Source organism: Saccostrea cucullata, unplaced genomic scaffold (genome assembly GCF_032062105.1).
Source record: "Saccostrea cucullata isolate Sc308-1 unplaced genomic scaffold, CSIRO_AGI_Scuc_v1 ctg1107, whole genome shotgun sequence".
NCBI lineage: Eukaryota > Metazoa > Mollusca > Bivalvia > Ostreida > Ostreidae > Saccostrea > Saccostrea cuccullata.
Genome location: NW_026940312.1, coordinates 80930 through 102984, shown reverse-complemented (window position 1 = coordinate 102984; position 22055 = coordinate 80930). Strand labels below are relative to the sequence as shown.

Below are 22055 nucleotides of genomic sequence, written 5' to 3'. Positions count from 1 at the left end.
AATTTCCAGAAGTTCGCACGGCTACATTGGATTTGGCTGAATCCCTATAGATACACGGCAGAAAATTAAAACAGTTGGGTTGTCATGGTGTTTTTGTGACAGGTACAGTAGGTAGACAGACTTCCCGGCGAGAACGATTTACATTTTGTCAAAGAATAGAGGAGCTCTGGGCTACTGAAATAAATTGCTGTAACTATAGGCAATACTATCTCACATTTTTCAATAATGAAAGGTAGAATCATGTTATGATTTTAACAATCCTTGAATGAAATATTGTCCAAAAGTGAAAGCAAAAATAGTATTACAGATCGTTATCGATTATACTGCAATGTTCTAAATTTAAACCAAAACTCAGGTAAAATTCGTTTGACAAAACACAAGATGAGACATTTTTAAGGAATATTCAGAAATTAATGACATAATAACCTTATCCCCCTTATTTTGGTACTTTCATTCATATAACTGAATGATTTACAAAGAGTTAAAAGTCCATCCTGTTGAATGTTTTCCTTGTTTGCCAGTCCTGTCTGAAATGTACATACTAGAATAAAATGGTGGAGTCAAAGACGGTGTTCATATGCACGTGCCTAATTGTAGTTACATTCCAATGTACCCCATAATCTACACAGATCATGAATTTTAATTTATAAATTTTGTAAATTATTCATTATTTTTACAATATCAATATATGATTTTAAATTAGTGCAAGATAAGCCAAGGATTAGGTATCAACTATATCTGGATAATTTTAAAAATTATTATATTATCTTAATCGTAAATCAGCCGAAATTAAACATAAAAAGACTGTAAGAACTAGGAATATATTTCTTAATTTGTAAATGGAAAATATACAATTCCTGTGAGAAAAAAAATGTTTGAAAATAATTTTTTGAACACCTCTCCCTCCATTCCTTTCCTACAGTCACCTATTTCTCTCTGGTCTGAAATGACCCTTTTATGCGATACTAAAATAAAGAAAGGAGAAGGGGACCTCTTAGAAAAAACGAATGGTTTGTAAGCGTTTTTGTGACTATGATTGACAGTTCCGGTTTTCTGGTTTTGTGTCTGTGTCTGTCGTACAAGTATTGGGTTTGCGCGCGGGGTGGAGAACCCAAACTTTGACAGCATTATCAAGTGGAGCTAAAAAACATTTCAATGCCGGGGTCCGTCGGGGTTCAATGCTTATTGTTTGTTTGGGGGTTAAATTAATGTCAAATTCTTCAAAACATATTGTTGATTTTTTTCCATAAATTATGAATAAAACTTGGGTGATACTTGAACGAAGAGGTACGGAATTCCAGTATGCAAATGCTTTTAAACAAGTTAAAAATAAAGAATCTATCATTTTTCATAGATATTTTTCCGAGTAAAATTTATCGTTTATTTTCAATATTTTTCCGTAAATATCAATAAAATGGATAAATCAATGAATATCATATCTAAGTAGTTTTGATCTGTGTTTTTTAAAATATATAAATAAACACACTACTTTGAAAAATCGTTAAGTTGTGTATATTATAATTTTCCTGGGTGTGTTTTTATTAGTTTATTCATTTTTCTCGGTTGTTTGGTTTTGCATGTTTATTTGTTTTTGTTTTGTTTTGTTTTTTTGCTTTTTGTTTTGTTTTTATTTTTGGTGGAACAGGATCATCAATAAATCTCGGGTAATCGAAACATTTTGGGGATGTTTGTATTTAAAAAATAAAAACTTTAATAAATATTTTTTTTTTGAAATTTTCTGGAAAAGAAATACGGTTATTCTTTTATTCCTGTTTATCAACTTCTTTCTAACTATTGATTTTTTTTTCTTGAAAAAAAATCTTATATATCAACTTCTTTCTATTAATATTATTATTTTAATTTACAAATAATAATTCATTTCAGTTGATATTCAAATATTTCTAATATTTTTTATCTATCTCTATATCTTTTGTTATGTTTTTCGGGGAGGAGTTATGCAAATGTGTCATTAACAGGAACAAGTAACAAAAATATAGCAATTATTCATAAGCTTAGGAAAAAATTGAAGTGCATGAGGTTGTATTAGACAGCATATCATTTACACACATTGAACTCTGAAAGAATACCCGATTTTTATTTTATCATTTTTTTTATTATTTATTATGTTTTTGGTTAATGAAAAATATCTTTTTTTAAGATAGAAAATAAGCGTGAAACGGACATCCAAGAGTTTTCAGGAGGAAAATAAAAAAAAAATGTATTGAAATTAGTTTTTTAAAAATACTTTTTAGAATGCCTTTTTAAATGATATGTTTTTATTTAAAAAATAAAAATAATTATATATTTTTCTTTTTTGAAATAAAATTTCATGCCATCAGGTGTCTCAACTAATAAAAACAAGTAAATAATTTTTTTTAACATCAGACAAAACTACTTAATAAAATAAAAGAGGTGAAATTAACAAGAGTTAAACAAATTGGAATAATTCGTGACACTTTTCCATTATTCTTGATCGCACAGTAACCCTCTGATCAGATATATTTCGGGGTATCTACGGAGACATTCGGAAGGTCTCGCCCCTACACCTTTCCCCTTGCACGACCCCAAAGCTGTCAGATTCCTTGGTTTCTATTTCTTTGAGGCGATCTAAACTGGGCTTATAATAAATATATCAAATTCCCTTCGTCGACTTCGCTATTGTTACGAATCCAGTTTATTTAGTGGGGACACGATACGGCCATGGGGAGGAAAAGAGGGCACACAAGCTTGAAATAATAATTCGATTGAATTGCTTGTTTAGATTTCTTCTCAATGATGCTCTAAAAATATTGCTCAGAGAGAGAGAGAAAGGGAGAGAGAGAGAATTTCTGAACTTTTACTTAAAGATATTTTAACTATTAATATAGTAAGTATTAAAAAATATATAACCTATATTAATTGGAAAAGAAACAAAAAACAAATAAAAATGAAGATGACGGTACGTATGAATTATTTCTTAAATATATATACTTGTAAGTGATATTTTAAAGTTTTGTAGTAAATAACAATCACGTGAACTTCAAATGAAAGAAAATTGACCGTAGGTTTAATTTTATGTAACTGAATTCATATTTTCTTTTGAAATAAATACGAAAAATTTACAAGTATACGTACATATACATGTATGTACTAGATATAAGGCAGGTTAAAAAGCCGATACAAATCCTCCTTTCAATAAATATAATATAAAACATTTAAACAACAGATTTCTGTACTAACAGTCTAACAAAAATAGCCTTTTTTTATGGTAGGAAATGGTTTTAAACAGTTTGAGGTTAACAAAAATATTTAACCAAGATCGACTTCAATGTTTTGAATAAAAATGCCATCAGCAATTTTTTTTTATGTTATACGCATCTTATATTGATTAATTGAAATGTAAAATTATATCCTTGCCAATTTTTTTAATTTATAAATTGATATCTCTTACTTTTTAGTTTATTTTCTTCATACACTATTTTTTATTTACTATACGGGTTTAAATTGATTTCATTTTATAAACAACACATCAAACTGGATGTTATTGCATCATCCATAGGAACGTTCAAAATGCAAATACTGTAACAAAAATACACTCATCATATAAGAAATAATTATTCCTCTGAAATTTCCTCGGGTCGTGGTATATCCAATGAAGATTTTTACATCACCACAGAATTAAAAAATAAAAATCCAGAAAACCATAAACAGAGCGCTCTGTATCCGAAAACAAAATATATAATCTAGAAACACCACATATACACATAAATTCCGTGTGTATCTATCGAATTTTGGTCACCAAATGATTTTGTGGCAATGAATTCTTGAAATAAGAAAACGAGAGAAAATGACAAACGACTCTCGTAATATTAATTTATCACCAAGCACCGGCGATGTCAGCTCATCTATTCCCAGTGTAAAAACTTCTTCAAATTCAACCTGGAAAGTTGCCCCCATGAATCGGCAAGTAATTTGCAGGCAATCCCGTTAATGATGTTTGCCATTAATTTCTCCTTTTTTATCAGTCGTTCAGATCTGCATTGAAAATGTGATACCTTCTTCACACTGATACCCGAATAGGACAATGTAGACAATATTTTAAAAGCTTTTTTCTCTCTCTGTCTCAAACATAAATCAAGAACATTGACAGATTAGTTATTTTGAATCAGTCAGTGTGTGGTGTGCCATATCAGTCTTGTAGGTCTTTTTTAAAAAACAAACAACAAACACACATACCCTCACATAAACACTAGAGAATGAGAGAGAGAGAGAAAGAGAGAGAGAATTTCTCAATTACAACTCAATTGCAATTAAATTTCATACTCTATGACTGGTAAACTTATTTTTATTCAGGCCAAAGCTAACATCTACATGCTTATCTTTCTTGTGTTTCTCTGGGAGTCATTAGTGACCAATTCCTGGTTTCAGTAGAGGATTCGGCATGTCAATCGTCTCTGTTCCATGGACATGTGTACCCCTTCCTTGTTTTATATCTCAGTGTTCTCGTCAATGTGTTCAGATGACTGTTCGTTCTTGTATTAGATGCAGACACACTGACACGGTTAATGAAAGTTCTTTTGTTAGGAGGTTTTTTTTGGAATTCCTTCATTTGTTTTGCTATTTGCTTGGCAGGCAAAGATTCAGGTTTTGTTACGTAAATCAACACTCTTATTTCTCTTTTTTTATAATATTTTCTTTTAAATCTAGAAATCCTTGATTTATTTTTATCTTCTATAAGTTTTCTTTTTTGCCTCTTATTTACATAAAATTATAAAAAGGGTAAAATTTGGAATTCTGGATTTTATTTCATTTGCAGGAAAATGATACGTTGCTAGACATTGAGGTATTGTGGTAAACTTCGAAAACGATTGTTTGGAGGCGTTCTCGTTGGCGAATGGTCGCAGTTTCTTGAAACCATATCCAAATAAAAATACAATAGTTCGAATGTTGTACACCTGGGAACAAAGCATTAACGTGGAGCATTCCTAGCGCACCTTTTCATCAAAAGGTAAGTTTTTAGTTTAATTTATCAAAGTTTTCCCACGATTGTCAAGGCCACCTTCACGTGCGAGATCTCTACTGGCATTGCCTTAACTTTGCTGTACAGTTGTAAGTGTCTAGATAAGTGAATTACCTCCGTCTATTGCCCCATAACTTTACTTAAAGTTCATTTCTTTAGCTCACTCAGCAATCGGAATGTTTTGATGTTAGACTTCGGATATCATCCATTGTAATTGCAGAATACCGTGAAATTCTATGAGAGTCTTTGGATTACTTGTGTATCTTACTTCCAGAAAAACAAAAAGATCAATTATCTAATAATATTTTCATTTACACGTGTATTTATGTTTGTGAAGATAATTGGCAATCAACATGCATAATGTAATTTTTAATTATATGCCATAAAATTTAACATTTTTCTTCATGAAATACAAGTAAATATAACTCTTAGACTAAAACAGAATTTTAGGACTACGTTTTCAAAATCGAAATTATAGCAAAATATCAAGAAGCAAACAGCTGTATGTAAATATATGCAATATGCATAACAACTTCAACTTTGATCCAGTTTAAAGTGGTCGCCCTTTTCCAGTGATATACCCGGTGGCATGGCAAAGAACCATTTTGTTTGTTGAGACCCAAATTGATTTTTTTCTTCTATGGCTTTTCATTTATTGTCTCAAGAAAGAAATATTTGAAATCCTTTAAAAAAGATAAAAGGGCAGATGTCAACAGATATGAAGTTTATCAAACTGCGGTTACAGAGTCATTTTTTTCTCTCTAAACCTCTGTATTATAAGTAATTCACCGGAGATGTTTGATGTGTCTCTATGGGGGTTCTTCTTTCTATAGACACCCGGGAGGCGAATCAGATATTTATGGGTCTTCGGTGACACTTTCTTCGGTATATATGATATATGTTTTTCTATCAAACGCGAAATGACAGGAAATCATACGTTATTAGAAATCCTACCAATATCTTGTTCGCGTGATCAATACCACAGGAAAAGTCCACCGGAAATCCTCTGAATATCAGGCAGTTGTAGGCACAACCTATAAGGACTCGTTACAAAAATCATATGCAGACTTTTTTGCATTTCTTTTGTCTTCATGTCGTCCTGAGAATGAAGACGATGCAAAAAGTGATAGATGACTTCGTTCTCTACAGTTGAATGCGTAGCGTCATCCTGTTTGGTGCGTTGTCGGGTTACCAAAGAGGCGCAGTGATTCTTACAGAGAGAGGATGTACAGGAAGTTAATTTAATTCATTGAATACAGATCCCGACTTTTGTTTGGTTGGGCTGTTAAGATCAATTCTGTCCCTATCTCATACCAAACTTAGATACTTAAACAGATGCCACAGTATTGACAGTGATTAATGGACAAAATATCGATACCAAAACCACCGAACTTCAAGATTTAGTGGAAGCGCAAGATCTCATTTCCAAGTCTTTTTATCCGCGAAAGATAATTACGCAAATTCAATCACACCAAGTAAAATCCTGCCATTCCAAATAAGACTAAAAATAACATATATTTTTATCATTAAATATGACATTCCAAGTAAGTTATTGTTGAAGAATTCTTACTGAATGAGTCATAAGCAACATAAACCGTACTGGTGAATGATAATATGAATATTAAAAACAGATTCCATGTGTAAAACCTATTTTTGTATTCATATGAAGCATGCAGAATTTGTTCAACAACTTTTACGTGAAAAGAAGGAAACACTTGCAGTGGCCTTCATATCTCGACCGTGTATTGTCAATTAATACAGGGTAGTTATTTAATTCTTATGTCGACACGATACATCCCGGTGAGCTTGAACCTAAAGATACCACAGAGTCTCACTTATCTGTTTCATATTTGGATCTTTTACAAGAAAAATACTTTGTTATCTAACAACAAAGCTTTATGATAAACATGATGACATGATAACTTTTCTATCGTCAACTTCCCTTACTTATGCAGCAATATACCTTCATTACCTGCATATGGGGTTTATATCTCTCAGTTGATTCGATAAGTAAGAGCATGCTCTACGTATGTACAATGACTTAAACGAGGTAAATTATTGACAAACAAGTTGATGAAGCAAGAATATCAGCAGTTTTGTTTTTTTTTTGTCATCATTTTGTACGTTATATAGTCGATACAATGACCTTGTCAGAAAATACAGTTTATCATTTAGACACATGATGAACGACTTTTTCCATACTGATTGGTAGGCCATTTACACACTGAGTTGTCCACGATTTTTTCACGTTATTTTCCGATTATGACAAGGAGCACACGGCGGGTGTGACCGTTCGGCAGGACATGCTCACTCCTCCATGGCCCTTGATCCCAACTCTTATGTTTTGGAGGTCCGTGTTTGCTCCGCTCCTTTTTCGTAATGTTTGATGGATTTACGAGCTCGAATACTGTTCGTTATCTTCTTATATTTCATTTTTAAAGTTAACCACTGAATATCTATATTAAACTGGATTCGTAATAAATTGGGTTTTTTGTAATGCAAACCTTATACTGGATAAAAATCTGAGAAATAAAAAATAACATATGTATAAAAAGAATATATGATCTATAAAAATGATCGATCTTTTAAATGTAAAATGAGAGTAAAACAATTGCTAAACAATTAGCATGAAATATCATTATCATTTCTGTCATAGAAAGAATTCAATTGTTGTTACAATGCCACAAAAAGGTTATATAGATAATATGACGATGGGCTTACATTCATAGAAAGATTGTTTTACTTTAGGCATTGTTTTGTAATTCAGCAGAAAAATAGGTTACATAAAAAGAAGCTTATAAAATTTTCATAAGGAATTGTGTTTTATCAAATATCGAAAAGTTCCCACATTAACATGACCATCTCAAAACCAGAGTGCAAGGAGAGTAGTGAAAAAAATAAAACAAAAAATCTCCTAGATCTGACAGGTTTCTCTCGGCTTGTCTTACAACTCTAGAAGACAGATGCATTTGACACGCGGAGATTACCGCTGATGTCCGGATGCGGTTATCGTACCTGTTATCAATTTACCATGTATTTCACACATATTATATTGTAACAAAACACCCATATCGCAGGAACAGGGCCTCATTCTACAGTTTGATTTGTCTGAATGTTGACATCCTAAGTGAAATACGTGAACTTGAATTTAGTGTAGGATTTAAAGTAATACCCTCCCTTGACTTTTTAAGAATATCATATTCAGATGCATTCCACACAAATATTGTTTGAGAAATTCGATTATTTTTCTTGGTTGTGTTTTAAATGCACTGGATTCCTGTGTTTATTCGCTTTTTAAAACATTTATTAGGAATGACAGTTGGAGGTGAGGGTTTTCAACAAGTCGTAATGTTAGACTATTGATAAATATTTACCCAGACAGTAAATCCAACCCTCAACAAGAAGAAACCCTCTGTACAATGTTACACGACCATGCAAAAGCAGGGTTTCTGTTACAGAGAAGGCACACCACAAAATTAATAACCGCCTTTTGTCAAATTCGATTTAAAAGTTTTTGTACAGGGTGGGCGTCAAACGTTAAAATTTGTTTCTCACATAATCATATAATACGAAATACCCCTTTATTGCCGTGTAATATTGAAAAAATGATTCATATTGTTGGAATTTCTGGTGAGAAATACAAGAACTGTCATTTTTATATTAGCATTATTTTTTTATTTGAATGACTAATCATATTAAATAAAAATTTTGGCTGTCATATTGTTTTTGGGGAAAATCTATAAGGAAACTTTGAAATGATTTTTCTTTATTGTCGTCCAGTAAAAAATAAGTTTTCTACATATCAGAAAATATATATTAATTTTTGATAATTCAGTGGGTTTCCTAGACTGTGACATCAGGGATTAAGTTACAAAAAATTAAATTAAAAGTACCATTTTAATGTAAATAGAATTTCATATTTCTTGTAATACTAGTAAATCTGTGTTTGCGTACTATTTGGTGAAAGATAGTATTCTTTTATATGTAGTTTATGATGAATTTAGCAAGACCTCTCTTTAAAAAAGTTACATTCTGTTCTGTTGATTTTGGCTCAGGGCTGGTTTAGTATTCAAACAGTAACAATTAAACCAAAGCTTCTTAGTCGACAGAATTCGTGATATGTCCTAACATCTCCACTGATTGGTTCTCCCTAAGTTCTGATGATCTGCAGTAGTGGTCTTAGAGAGTTCGCGAAAACCAAGAATTACAATCACAAAAACAAATGTTTACAAATCTCTCAGGCTCAAAAAGGATTTTTCTCTTTGATAAAAAAGTTAAAAGAAACAAGCGTTTAGTGAGAAAAACCAGGAACGCGATCTATTTCACAGGCTGAGCTGGATCCGGGGAAACTTGTCTTTTTTATGCGTTTTGCTTCGTGCTGGGAATCAATGTGTTTTGCCTTACGGAGTATCAAATTTAATCTTGTACAACTTCTTTCAGAGCCCAGGTCTGATTTTGATTGTCGATAAACTTCATCATTCACCAGTTCCTCTCTTCATATTGGAGTGGACTGTCGGGAAAAATATCGGACAATTATCTTTCGAAATAAATTATAATAAAAATATCTATATTGCTGCGCTTTTCAATCAAAGTTGTGCAGTGACAAAATGATCATAATTTATGCGAACTGAAATACTAGTATCCTATACGAACATGGGGGAAAAATAACTAGCCTTCTATGAAAGCAATATCAACGTCATTTAAAATTTGTTCAAAATAAAGTATAAACTGAGTTGTTACGTGTACTTTAATTGTCATGTTCAAACAAACGGAAAAATCCCTAGACAATTCACTGTGTAACATTTAAGTCTAACAATTCGTATGAAAAACGTCAGTCAGCATTCTTGTAATTGAAATGATGATTCAAAACGAGTATGTTTATATTCTTGTTTTGTTAACTTGTTTGTCAATAGCCTTGTTCTAGAAATTGTTTAGACGTAGAAATATGCTCTTGCGTATCGAATCAAACGAGAAACATAAACCCCGTATACAGGTGAACAGGGAATATTGATGCATAATTAAGGACGAGAAAAAGAGAAGAAAAGATGCAGACAATAATGCTACTTGTGATGCAGTTTGTAATGGGAATTCAAAGATAGAAAATATCCAATGTTTAGTTTGTAATATGACTTCAAGAAAATACTCGATATGAGTTGAGGTTATGACTTCATGAAAAATAGCAAAGAAGGAGTTTGTAATGTGAGATCGAGATAAAATGTTAACAATTAGTTTGAAATAACCTCATGATATAACAATCTGCAAAGAGTTTAAAATCTGACATGAATTATGGAGATAATGAATAACAATCGAGCTCTAACGTTATTGAAATAGTGTAAAAGGGAGAAGAGCAAAACACGGACCTCCAAACATTAGGGGTGGGATTAAGGACAATGAGATTAAAACAAAAAATAAGGTTGTTTTGCGACTTGGTAAAAGTCCCTGACTGTCCACAATGAATTCTGGGACCTCATAATACAACTTTGTAATTTTTGTTAGGTTACCATTAAGGTCTTTTCTTAGCAAAATATTCAAATATGAAACAAAGTTTGTTCAGCTTCTAATATTAAAATTATCAGCAACAAATTGAATTTAGAGCATGTTAAATTAAACAAAGCAACACTGTACACCAATCTAATAAAACTTGACTCTAAACTTGAAATATCGGCAACAAATAAGATTTTAATACTGTAATTATAATAGTATTTCCCATTTCTGCAATAAAATCACTCAGTAATTAAAGCGGATTAATTAGTTTTTTCGTCAAGTTCAAATTCTATATTTCTTTGCGTCATACGACACATTAGATTACTTATAGTAATAACTGAACATAAATTCACCATTATAAGATTTATTAATATTTGACTGAGCATAATCATTACATGTAGATAGCAAGTATACTATGTTTTAACAGGTATGTATGATTAAAGATGTTTAATAGTTGAAAAAAAGTTAAGTTCAATTAGATAGTATATCATAATAGGAAAATTTATACAAAAATGTTATATACTGCAATGATGAAACATATGGAGATGATAATTTATTGAGTTTATAACTGTTACTCAGCATTACATGTACTGACCTCCATTTTTTCCCTCCATTTTCCGAGTTTTGTTCCAAAAGGAGATAGTAGTATAAAATATACTTCTAAAAATCCTTATTGCTTTTAAATTTCCGTAATAACCAATTTAGGAGTAACAAACCTTAATGTAATTCTTTCAGAAAGAGAGCAAAAATGTTGAAATTAAATCAAACCGAATCTTTCAAAAAATTAGGTAAATTATTGACAATAAATTATTTACCACCACCTCTCTTCCAACTCCTATGTATAATTTTGAGAGTGGAAAATGTTTGTAATTGAGAAAATTAATTTTGTTTTGACTATCCTTACCAAACAGATTTTGATGCTCTTATTCTTCATGTTAACTGTGTTTTTACTCTCTGATCATTTACAAATCATTTGAATTCGTTTTTAATTTGTTCCTGTTAGTAACATACAAGTGGCTCCTCTTTTTGTACGCAACCTTCTTGTTGCACAAACTTTATAATCATTATTGATAAGTACTAAGTTGCAATGTAACATAACTAAATTGAAATTATTCATCATTTTTGGCCTAATCCCAAGCTTTTAATGTTCATTAATGTAAGTAAATTGCATATTAGACATCACTTTGTTTAACTCATTGTCATGTACCTTAGCAAGAAATGACATTTTCACACTGCTTAAGTTTTTCTGTTTTCCTTAAAAGGTTCAAGTAACAAGCACAAGCTTCAGAAAAGGCATTTAACTTTACTAAAGTGTGATTTGTTTGATAAAAAAGTTGAGAATATAAATGCAGATTATAATTAGGTCGTTTTTGGCTGACTTGTTTCATACCAATTGTTAGGTTTTTATTATACTAAATTTGACAGAATTTATCAATGATCAAAGCATTGACTGATGACGGATGTGAACAGTCAACAGGGGATGTTTGGTCTTCCTATGCACCTGATTCCTCCCCTGTATTTCGGGGGATCCTCGTTTATGCCTTGTTTACATATATGTGTACTTTGTTGATTTTTATTTCAGATCGATCGCTGTTCGTTGTTTTCCTTTCCGTTCACTCTATTAAGCTATTTCATCGTTGATAGAAGTGCACGATAACATTACTTAAAGCAGTAGTTTAACAATTAATGACATGCAATTGTGTGCCCTAATAGTCACATTTAAGTCATATTCAAATTAAAAAGTCAATGGTTGCGTTAAATAAAATCCATTTGCAAAGGTTAAAAAAGGAACGTGATTTTTTCATGAAAATATGAAGTCAGTTAGACATGATTGTACGCGTACATACAATAATATAAAGACAGGTCCTGCGGAAAGATATATCTAGCTATGTACATGCACATAGTTGAAAAATCACATGCACGATGAGATGTACAAGATACTAGTATAAGGACAAAAAATTGAGTAAAACTCAACAATTGAACATTTAAAAATGTTCAATTGTGTAATGAATACTTTAAGCTTATAATTAGTTGATGCAAGTATCAAGACGTTATGTGCAAACTGTACAAATAGAATGAAAGAATATAGGACTGATTAAGGAAGTCAAGAGGAAATTGTAAATAAAAAATAATCAGACTATGAATGAATGATTCAATCTGTAGAATCTGTATAATGAGTATATACTTATAGCAACATAAAATGATGATTTGAAACACGAAATTTAGAATGATAAAAATATGGTCGATTAAAAAACATCTTGTATAGGATACTTTGAAGACCTTGACATGTGATCCACTCGATATCTAGAGATGTTTACATCTTCCAACTTATTCGCTACTCAAGATCATGATACGGGTAAGATCAGTTTTTAAACCGAGGCAGGCTACTATCACATAAGTTCAGGTTTCAGGGATTTCAACAATCTCGTTTCAAAGTCAGCATTTTTGTATAAGGTCTATGCTCGTTGTAATGACCTTGTTAGCAAAAATGACGTATCATTCGGTCGAATTGTGTCTTATTTGTTTCATATCAATTCTTGGTCCTTTGTTTTATGCTGTATTAGACTAAGAATGATCTGTCTGCCTGATCAGTACATAGGGCTTTCGTCGGATGTGACTGTTCTACAGGAGATGCTTACTCCTTCTAGGCACTTGATCCTATCTCTGGAATATTTAGGGGAAGGTCCATGTTTATACCTTCTACAAAGATCTGTATTAAAGATTTTTTGTATCGATCACTGTCCGCTATCTTCATCCTTTTCATAATAAAAGATACCACAGAGTCTGACATATATGTTTCATATTGAGATATTGTACTAGAGAAGACGTAAATGGTAATCTAACAATATAACTTTATGATGAACGAGATGAATTCAATTTTCCTTACTTGTGTAGCAATATATCACCTGCAAATTGTTTTTTTTTCATCCAGGAAGTGTATACTCTATGTATGAACATTTTCTAAATGAGAAAAGCTATACACAAATAGGTTGGTTAAACAGTGATATCAACAGTCTTCTTTTATGTCATTTCTCAAAATCTGTGGTCGACACAATGACATTAATTCGAATGCTGACTGATATTTTTCATGCCGAATGTTAGACCATTATTTACACAGTGAATTGTCTTTGGGTATTTTTCGTTTTTCTCAATCATGACAAAAAGCACATGGCGGATGTCCCGGTTGACAGGTGATGCCTACTCCTTCGTTGCAACTGATCCCACCTCTGATTTTTAGAAGTCTATGTTTACTCTGCTTCTGAATGGCTTACATGTACTTTTAACGGAATTCTGAGCTTGAATAATGTCCGTTACATCCATAATTCATGATATAAAGACGATACTGTTATAACAACAGATAAAAATTACAGTAAACTGTTGTTTTAACATATGAGGTCAGATCATGTGTGACTGATGTTTCGTAAAAGTGAAGACATTTATCAGACAAGGTAGGCAGGGGACTGTCTTGTAAAAAATTATTATATATAATGAGTTGGTTCTATAACAATAGAGTGTTAATTTAAATCGTTGCAGTAATATTTATATACTGACAGTTACATTTCATTATGAAGACAATGAAATTGAACTAACTGTTGCAGTGCTGACAAAAACTTCAAACATAAGATATATGTAACAGAGACGGAAACAGTGAGATTTACACACTATTTGTTATGATTAGGCAGAGACAGTGATACGCCATGGATGCTACAGTCAGTACAGCAATATATTGTAATTCGACATCAATATAATGTTTGTAGCAAAAGTGTCTCAGATGCATAAGGAGATCTTGATTCATATTGCAATAATAGCACAAGATGCACACTCTGTTTTTTAAAAATTGTTTAAAAGTGAAGTATCGTACAGTTAGGTACTGTAAGGTTATATAACAAATGTGGCAAAAACTCTAGCGTTGGAATACATTTACAAATGTTGTTAGTTGTCATGCAGTGTGCTACATTATCTTGAAATAGCATTTTTATAAAGAAAAAAATATTTTGACATATTTTTATAATTCTTAGTAGGGGTTTTTATTACGAAATAAATGTTTTCAAATATGAAACCAGTGAAATATTCCTGTTTAGTTCAAGATCAGGCATACGATAACTTATCTTTGAATACAATTTTTACCCAATAATACCTTCTAAGCGAAATTTGCCCAAAGGTTTTCAAATCTTTGATGTATTTGTGGTTATCAACTTTTTTCTCGTTGCATTCTTTCATTTTTTTCTTAATTCATAACTTTTTCACAATTGCCAATGGATACACTGTCATTTATATCGCCATTTCATAATCAGCAATATGAATCTCTATTTCTCTTCCTTATGGACCACCTGCATTCAACATACAACACTGATTCCTTACATAAGTTGTTACGTGTTTCGTTGACAACAAGCACAAGTGAACAGTTTATTTACTCTCCTCTAGAGCTCTCCAGTTGCCAACCCATGCCGATTTCTGTTATTTATCACCCAAATTCAAATCACCTGTTCCTTCAGACATTTTGTTACACTCTTGTAGAAATCAAAGTACTCAGTTCACATAACAAAAATGCAGAAAATTCTTAGCCATTTCGCCAATGTAGAGTTGTTTCTTCTTGCATTTCCTTTAAAGCTATAACTTAAGTTCAACATAACCGATCAGATATTGTTCATTCTGTATTTACAAAACCCAATGAATTCTATTTTTTTTTTTTTAATAGATGTTTGATATTTATATACTGGAAATACTCTCTTTATGATAAGGAGAATTGTATACATGCGTTCTTTTTGCCTACTTGATAAGCCATTACAAGACATTCGATTCCCATAGCTTATTTTGCTTTGGCAAACCCAATTAGTTTCGTGGATTTCCATCGTAAAGATCATAATACATGTCTGTAAATTCAATTTTTACGGGGTCGGTATCCAGAAATAAACTTAGAGATCTAAAGAAATTCCTGCTTCAGAGGAACTGATGTCAGCGTTGTGTAAAAGTGAACTGGAGCGAACTGTTGAATATTCAAATCACTTTGTAGAATTTTGTATGATATTTGCTTCATTTTGTAAATGCTAAAAGCGAAGTCATTGGACCAGACTTTCAATTCAGAACGAATTTGAGTCAAATCCTGTAATGTTGAATGCTCATAAAGGGAAAACTGCATAATGACAAAACAATGAGGCAATCACAGGCTCTACAAAGGAAATGTTAGCGAGTTCAATAATTTTCTCTCTTTCTCTCTCTCTCTCTCTCCAGTTATACCAAGTATTTCAGTTTTACATGTAGGTACGATTCATTAAAAACTTTTTTTAAAGATATGCAAAGAAATATAGTCTGGGGATTTTTGTGGTTTAAAAAAATCATACAAGATTATTATTATTATTGAAAATTGGAATGTATATATTTGATTTGTATTCATTTCATTAATATTTAAATCAAAATTCAAGATATTGAAATTGAAATATGTATGTTCAATGCTACATTTTGTAAATATGTTGTGTAATACTTTTTATGGAACGGAAAAACAGATATCTTGCAGTACAAATGCATTTATCAGCTTTCTTTTTTTTCTACACATCCATAGCCTATAGGCTGTTCCTTATAGTTAGGGAATAACTGTCACAGCAGACTTAAATTATTCCTAATCGATGGTAATTACTGTCATAACTATTTTTTAAAAAAACCCTGTTTTGTTTAAAAATTGATTTTTCTTAATTTTCTTACAATATAATACAATTGCAAATGCATTTAAAAATTAAATATGTATATTTTGAAATGTGCACAGAATATCAAATTCTAAATCTAACTTCTGATTTTGGAATTTATTTTGCATAATACTTCCCAAGAACATTTACGAATCACATGTATGTTAGAAATATCAGCTTCAAGTACATTCAAAAACTTCTTCAATGTTTCCTGTAGGTACAAATGATTACTTTGGCATGACGTGAAAGTACATAAAAAGTCTAAGAAACATCTAAAACAATAAGAAATGCGAATCTCACCCTTTGCCAGAAAAGCACAAAATTTTTATCTATCTTGGAGCGTGATTCTCAAGCAAGCGTGAAATCTTTGTGCAACAATAAAGCTAGCCGAGATAAGTTTTCTGAGTAATAAAGAAATTATTTTGTAAATTAACATTTCACCAATTTGTATTATCTTTAAGTCACGTAAGTTAATCAAAGTTTTAAATTTATCCTAAAAATTAAATGATTACATCTGCAGAACATCCGCGAAAACTCTTACAAGCTTCTTCATTTTCTGTTTTGATCTTTGTTTTTATTTTACACGGTTTGTAAGATCTTTAATCTAAATTATTTTAACGAATTGAAATTTTGTCAGACACAAAAAAGTTTATTTCACATAAATTAAATTTTTGCAGAATCTTAAAAGCTGGGATGTGCAATTATTTTGGTTGTTTATTATTATAATATTCTGAATATAATATTTATAATAAACTTAAATATTACATAGAATTTATGATCGGGTAATTTCATGTAAATGTTAATTTCTAAAAAAAATTAACTTTAATCTTTGCAAGAAGAAACAAGTAACGCGTTTTTGTAAGGCAAATCTTTGTCTTCATTTTATTTAAAAATATCAATCTTTTAATTGTAAACGACGCTTTTAATATAATTTGTATGACCAAAATCTTCAATAAAGTTGTTAATTGGTATTTTTTTCAAATTATATCTATACACAATTAAAATGATTATAAGGAAAAGCAAATGAGAAGGAAAAAATACTCATAGGTACATGTAGTTGAATAAATTCATGGTCAGAGATGCGGATTAAAATATGTAAATTATTTGATTCCTCTTTTGGGGGATAAGGGTTCTCTGTTTATTTTGCGGTAAAATGTTGTATTTTACTGAACATTGGGATGTCAATAATCTCTGCTGATTTGTGACTGGAGGGTGATATACATGGGAATTGACAGCAGAATTCGAGTTCGGGGTTTGAGCTGTCCGGTAGTGATGTCCAGTGATTGATTAGGCTCGGGCTCGGTCTGTCGGCTTCAATATGTCAGGGGACTGGGGAATAGAAGTCGGATATTTAGAGAGTTCAAAAACACTTTTGTTATAAAAAAAAGGTTGTTATATAAACTTTTTTAAACACGTGTGCATATTTAAAATAATTGATTTAAATTGACAAATTTTCAACATATATATGGAAACTACTGCACACTCTGAAATTTGTGAAGCGTTTGACCTATCGTAAACCATTAATTGTTACATAAATTATATTTAAAAAAAAATACATATCTCATTTTGTATATTAAAATTTTGGAGTTTGAATTGATTGATTGTATCTAAAAAAACTTGTATTGGTTGTAAATCAATTTCTTTTAAAACTACATTTGTCCATTAGGTGTCGATATTTATAATGAAAGTTTAACGCTCCCTCATTGAATCTAAAGCCATCTGAATAGACTAAAGTGTTATTTTCGCACCAAAACGGAAATTTAATTAACGTGTTTGAATGCGTTTACAACTTACCTACTCACTACTGAAAACATCCGGGATAACCATTCCAAAAAAATAATTGTGATGAACAAAAAAAATCCCAATAATGAATCAGTAAAGAAACCCTGACAAGGATCAATCGGAAAGATAACAAACATTTAAATAATTTGAAATCAAAATTTTAACCCAGTGAATTAAATCCTGTTACTCAATTTAGAGAACTTGAAAGGTCCAGGCGGTTTCTTTGATGTGGTGTTCGGTACGGATGGACCGTGACCCCTTTGTGTTGGTCATTCTTTTCCTTACATAAGACTGACAGTGGGCCGCGTGTCCTTCGAGGACTCTTTCTTTGGCCAGTTTGTGTTTGTCAGAATAAGGATAATTTATGCGAAAAATATTACCCCGAAACCAAAGTGATTATTTTTTCATTACATAGTCTTCAATTTCAATGCCCTCTTTCGTTGTAATTTAAAAGAAAATTTCTTTTCTCTCCTTTTCAGTCTTTGGAGTTGAATGAAGTCTGAATCATCAGTTTGATTGGTTGGTATCGCGTCACATGACTGCTGGGTAGGTCGATGGTGGAGATGATTTGAGTTATCATAATATGACACATAGAAGGGGGAATGAAATAAATTTCAGCAACAGAGACATGCACAAAACCGCGTTTTACAACCACCCGGCCGTGTTTCAGAATTACTTCCCCGGCGATACTAATTACTGCTATGATGTTCCGTATGGGCAACCAAACATGTCTCCTCAGACAGGAGATTTCTACTCCCACCCATCATGTGCCGTGCAGAACAACAGCTTATCATCTCCAAACGGATCTTATGGAACACAATACACAGGTCCTGACGGGTACCCTAACCACTTGACCGGGGTGGGGAGTCCGAATACCGCCTCTTTTAGTAACAAGGGAGAAATTTATCCATGGATGAAAGAATCGAGGCAAAACTCAAAGCAACGCCAAACAACTCAGCAACAAAAACAACAGCAACAACCACAACCTCCACAGCAACCTCAGCAAAACCAACAGCAACAGGGACAAACAGGGCAGGCAGCTCAGCAACCCGGACCTGGTAAGTCGTTTGTTCTGCGTTTGTATCTAGAATGATTTGGGGAATTAAATATAGACATTTATAGTTCCCCCCAGTGACCGACTACCCATTAAAACCTAATTTTCTAATGATGGATATTGCTGTTACAGGGGGTTTATGGTCTGTTTCTGTAGATTGTTCGTTTTTTAGAAGTCTGATACAGAAGACGGGCTACCAGAATATATTCCTGATTGATATCACTTTAAGGGCACATCTGTTTACCCACTAGTATAGTAGATTTTTTGCTTTATCTTTTTCCAGATAGACGTATTCGATTGTATAAAGTGAAGATGTCCAATTATTATCAAGAAATCTTATTTTGAAACCGAATGCAAATAATGAATTTTATTACAGGTGTATAAGAATGTTACCTCCATAGTGGATTTTGCTGTACACAGTCAATATCTATAAAATATGATTTAATTCAGTTATAGTAATTATCTTCACACGCATTAAAAAAAAGATATTTCGAATTCACGGTTTATTTAATGAAAAAACAAATACCTGCTGTATTTGCAAATTAAGCAATGAAAATACTTTTAATTAGCTAAAAAGAAGAAGCTACGATCATGATATGTTGAGGTTGTATATGAATCTGTGTGTGGTCTATAAACTTTATATAAGCTTTAATTAAATTACTTGTAATGAGATTCCTGCTCTACAACTATCTGATTTACTTTGTAATGTTGTTATAATTCCTTATCATTATTGCATGCAATGATTAAATGACATTAATTAATTGTCATTCGATGAAAGCGTATGTTTTCCACTGGGAAATGTTCTCAATGCAGTAGCTTTGTTGCCATACTTTCAGGTATATACATAGATATAAAGCAAGACAGGCCACGAACAGAATAATTTTTCTCTTAAAAATGAGTTCACTAAAAATGTGATACTTTTTTTTATCTCATCAGAAATGGATTTCATCTGCAATTTTTTTTAAAGGGTGTTTTATTTTCAAGAACATGAACATATAGCGGCATCCAAAAAAAAAAGAAAAAAAAAAAAGAAAGAAAAACACTAAAATTGATTAAAAAGGCGTATAAATACTGGTCCCTTCTGACATAATTTTATTTTTTAAAATAAAATCGACAGTATTATAACTAAAAACAGTTTTGTTGCAGACTGAAAAATTTTACAAAGGATATTGTCTTTCCACAAATTTTATATAAAAATAAACTTTGCTGTATAAAATAAATAAAATTTGTGGAAAGACAATATAAAAGCTTTGATTTCTGAAAATCAATTTATTTTGTGCTTCTAAAATAAGAACGCGGTCCTAAAAAGTGTTGTCTATCCCAACAGTCATTTTTGTAAATGATTCCATTTATACTGTACATGTATACGTTATCAATAACTCTAGCATGAAACTCACAAATGGTATCTGCATTTTTAAAATCTTGACATGGAGTATATGAATAATAAGCTATAATAGTATACTTTTATTTTAAAAAGTACTTGTTAACCGAGAAGTTGCATTTTTACTCGTAATCTAAAGACTTAAACATGCCGGGTCAATGCTATTTTGAAAAGGATTGATTTAAATGCATTATGAGATTATCATATTGTATAGATTTACAGCAAGTCTTCATTTATGATAATTGATACATCTAAGAAATATTGTTAATTTGACAGTGTTTTTTGGGTTCTTTCATGTTGCTAATTTTAAATTTTCGAGGGGAGGTAAATACAAAAATTACGATCTAGCTCAAAATGTACACCATGAGATAGTTCTAATTGGGCATTTTTTCTCACTTAAATTGTTCTTTTTTGAAAAATAATATATAACCTCACAACCTGTACAACTTTATCTGAGAGGAAATAATTAATATGCAATATCTGTAAAAATAAATAAATCTTTTTCCTTTACTTTTTAGAGCCAACAAAGAGAGCGAGAACAGCGTATACCAGCGCCCAGTTAGTGGAACTAGAGAAGGAATTCCATTTTAACCGCTACCTCTGCCGACCCAGAAGAATAGAAATGGCGGCGCTGCTGAGTCTAACGGAGCGACAGATCAAAATCTGGTTCCAGAACAGAAGGATGAAATTCAAAAAAGAACAGCGCCAAAAACCCCATTCTGACAAGTGTAAACACGACGGGAATTTATCCGGAAGTGATAGTGACAGCCAAGGGTCGACATCCGGTGGCGTTGACCGACTTGGCAGTGATTGTGGCGGGAAATTGAGTCCGGATGACCTGGTTCATCCACATTCACCTCATGGTCTGCACCCCGGGATGGGGGCACATAACAATCACACGAACCACAAAATCACGCACTCACCTCAAGTCCCGGGACAGGACCAGAGTTTACGTAACCAGTACCTCACAGATAACAGTAATTACTTCCGGGAACAAACCTCACCTCGCCAGACTCAGTCAATCTCACCGCCGCATCCACATTATAACGACATATACCAATCCTCACAACATCCGGGCTACAATCACCTCCCTCCCGATACCACGGGTTACACGACAGCGGGTCCTTACAATACCCACAGTCCCGTGTACCCAGAGTTACCTCCCGCGAATGCCCAAATGGAGGCGGGAAATCAGTATTCATCTAATATGGGATACACCACTGGGATTCCAAACTCAAATTGTTATACTCAGGGTTCTTATGACTACATGCCAAAATTGACACATTTATAATTGAAGAATAATGATAGTTTTGTGTTAGATAAATTCTGTTGGATTTTTGTAGTGCAAAAATCTTTAAAAATAAAAAAGATTTTACTTTGAAAACTGGTGACATTTCTGCGTTGATCTTGAACAATCTGGCACCAACAAACTGTGAAAAATCCTGTAAAACTCTGGCAATAAATCTAATCGATTTCAGGCGATCTAAAATCATGGACACTAATAAAGCAATCGGAATTAAACTTAAGCGATAGCCTTAACGACCTGTCGGATCTGACACATCCTTAATAAAGTAATGGCCTTTTAATAGTGTCTTCTAACGATGAAATATACAGCTGTATTAAGGATGCTGGTCACTTACAGACAATGACCACAATATGGTAGAAACTGTCAAC

General features: G+C 32.1%; 1 protein-coding gene across 1 annotated transcript in view; it reads left to right on the top strand.

Moving 5' to 3' along the window:
* LOC134255098 (homeobox protein HOX3-like) overlaps positions 1–21826 on the top strand; it is a 28248-nt gene extending 6422 nt beyond the window's left edge. The window contains exons 2-4 of the mRNA XM_062737612.1: positions 4796–4987; positions 18426–19004; positions 20900–21826. Of these exons, the coding sequence (XP_062593596.1) occupies positions 18530–19004; positions 20900–21672 (1248 nt within the window). The 5' untranslated portion in view covers positions 4796–4987; positions 18426–18529 and the 3' untranslated portion in view covers positions 21673–21826. The remainder of the gene's footprint in view (positions 1–4795; positions 4988–18425; positions 19005–20899) is intronic.
* Positions 21827–22055: the final 229 nt, after the last annotated feature.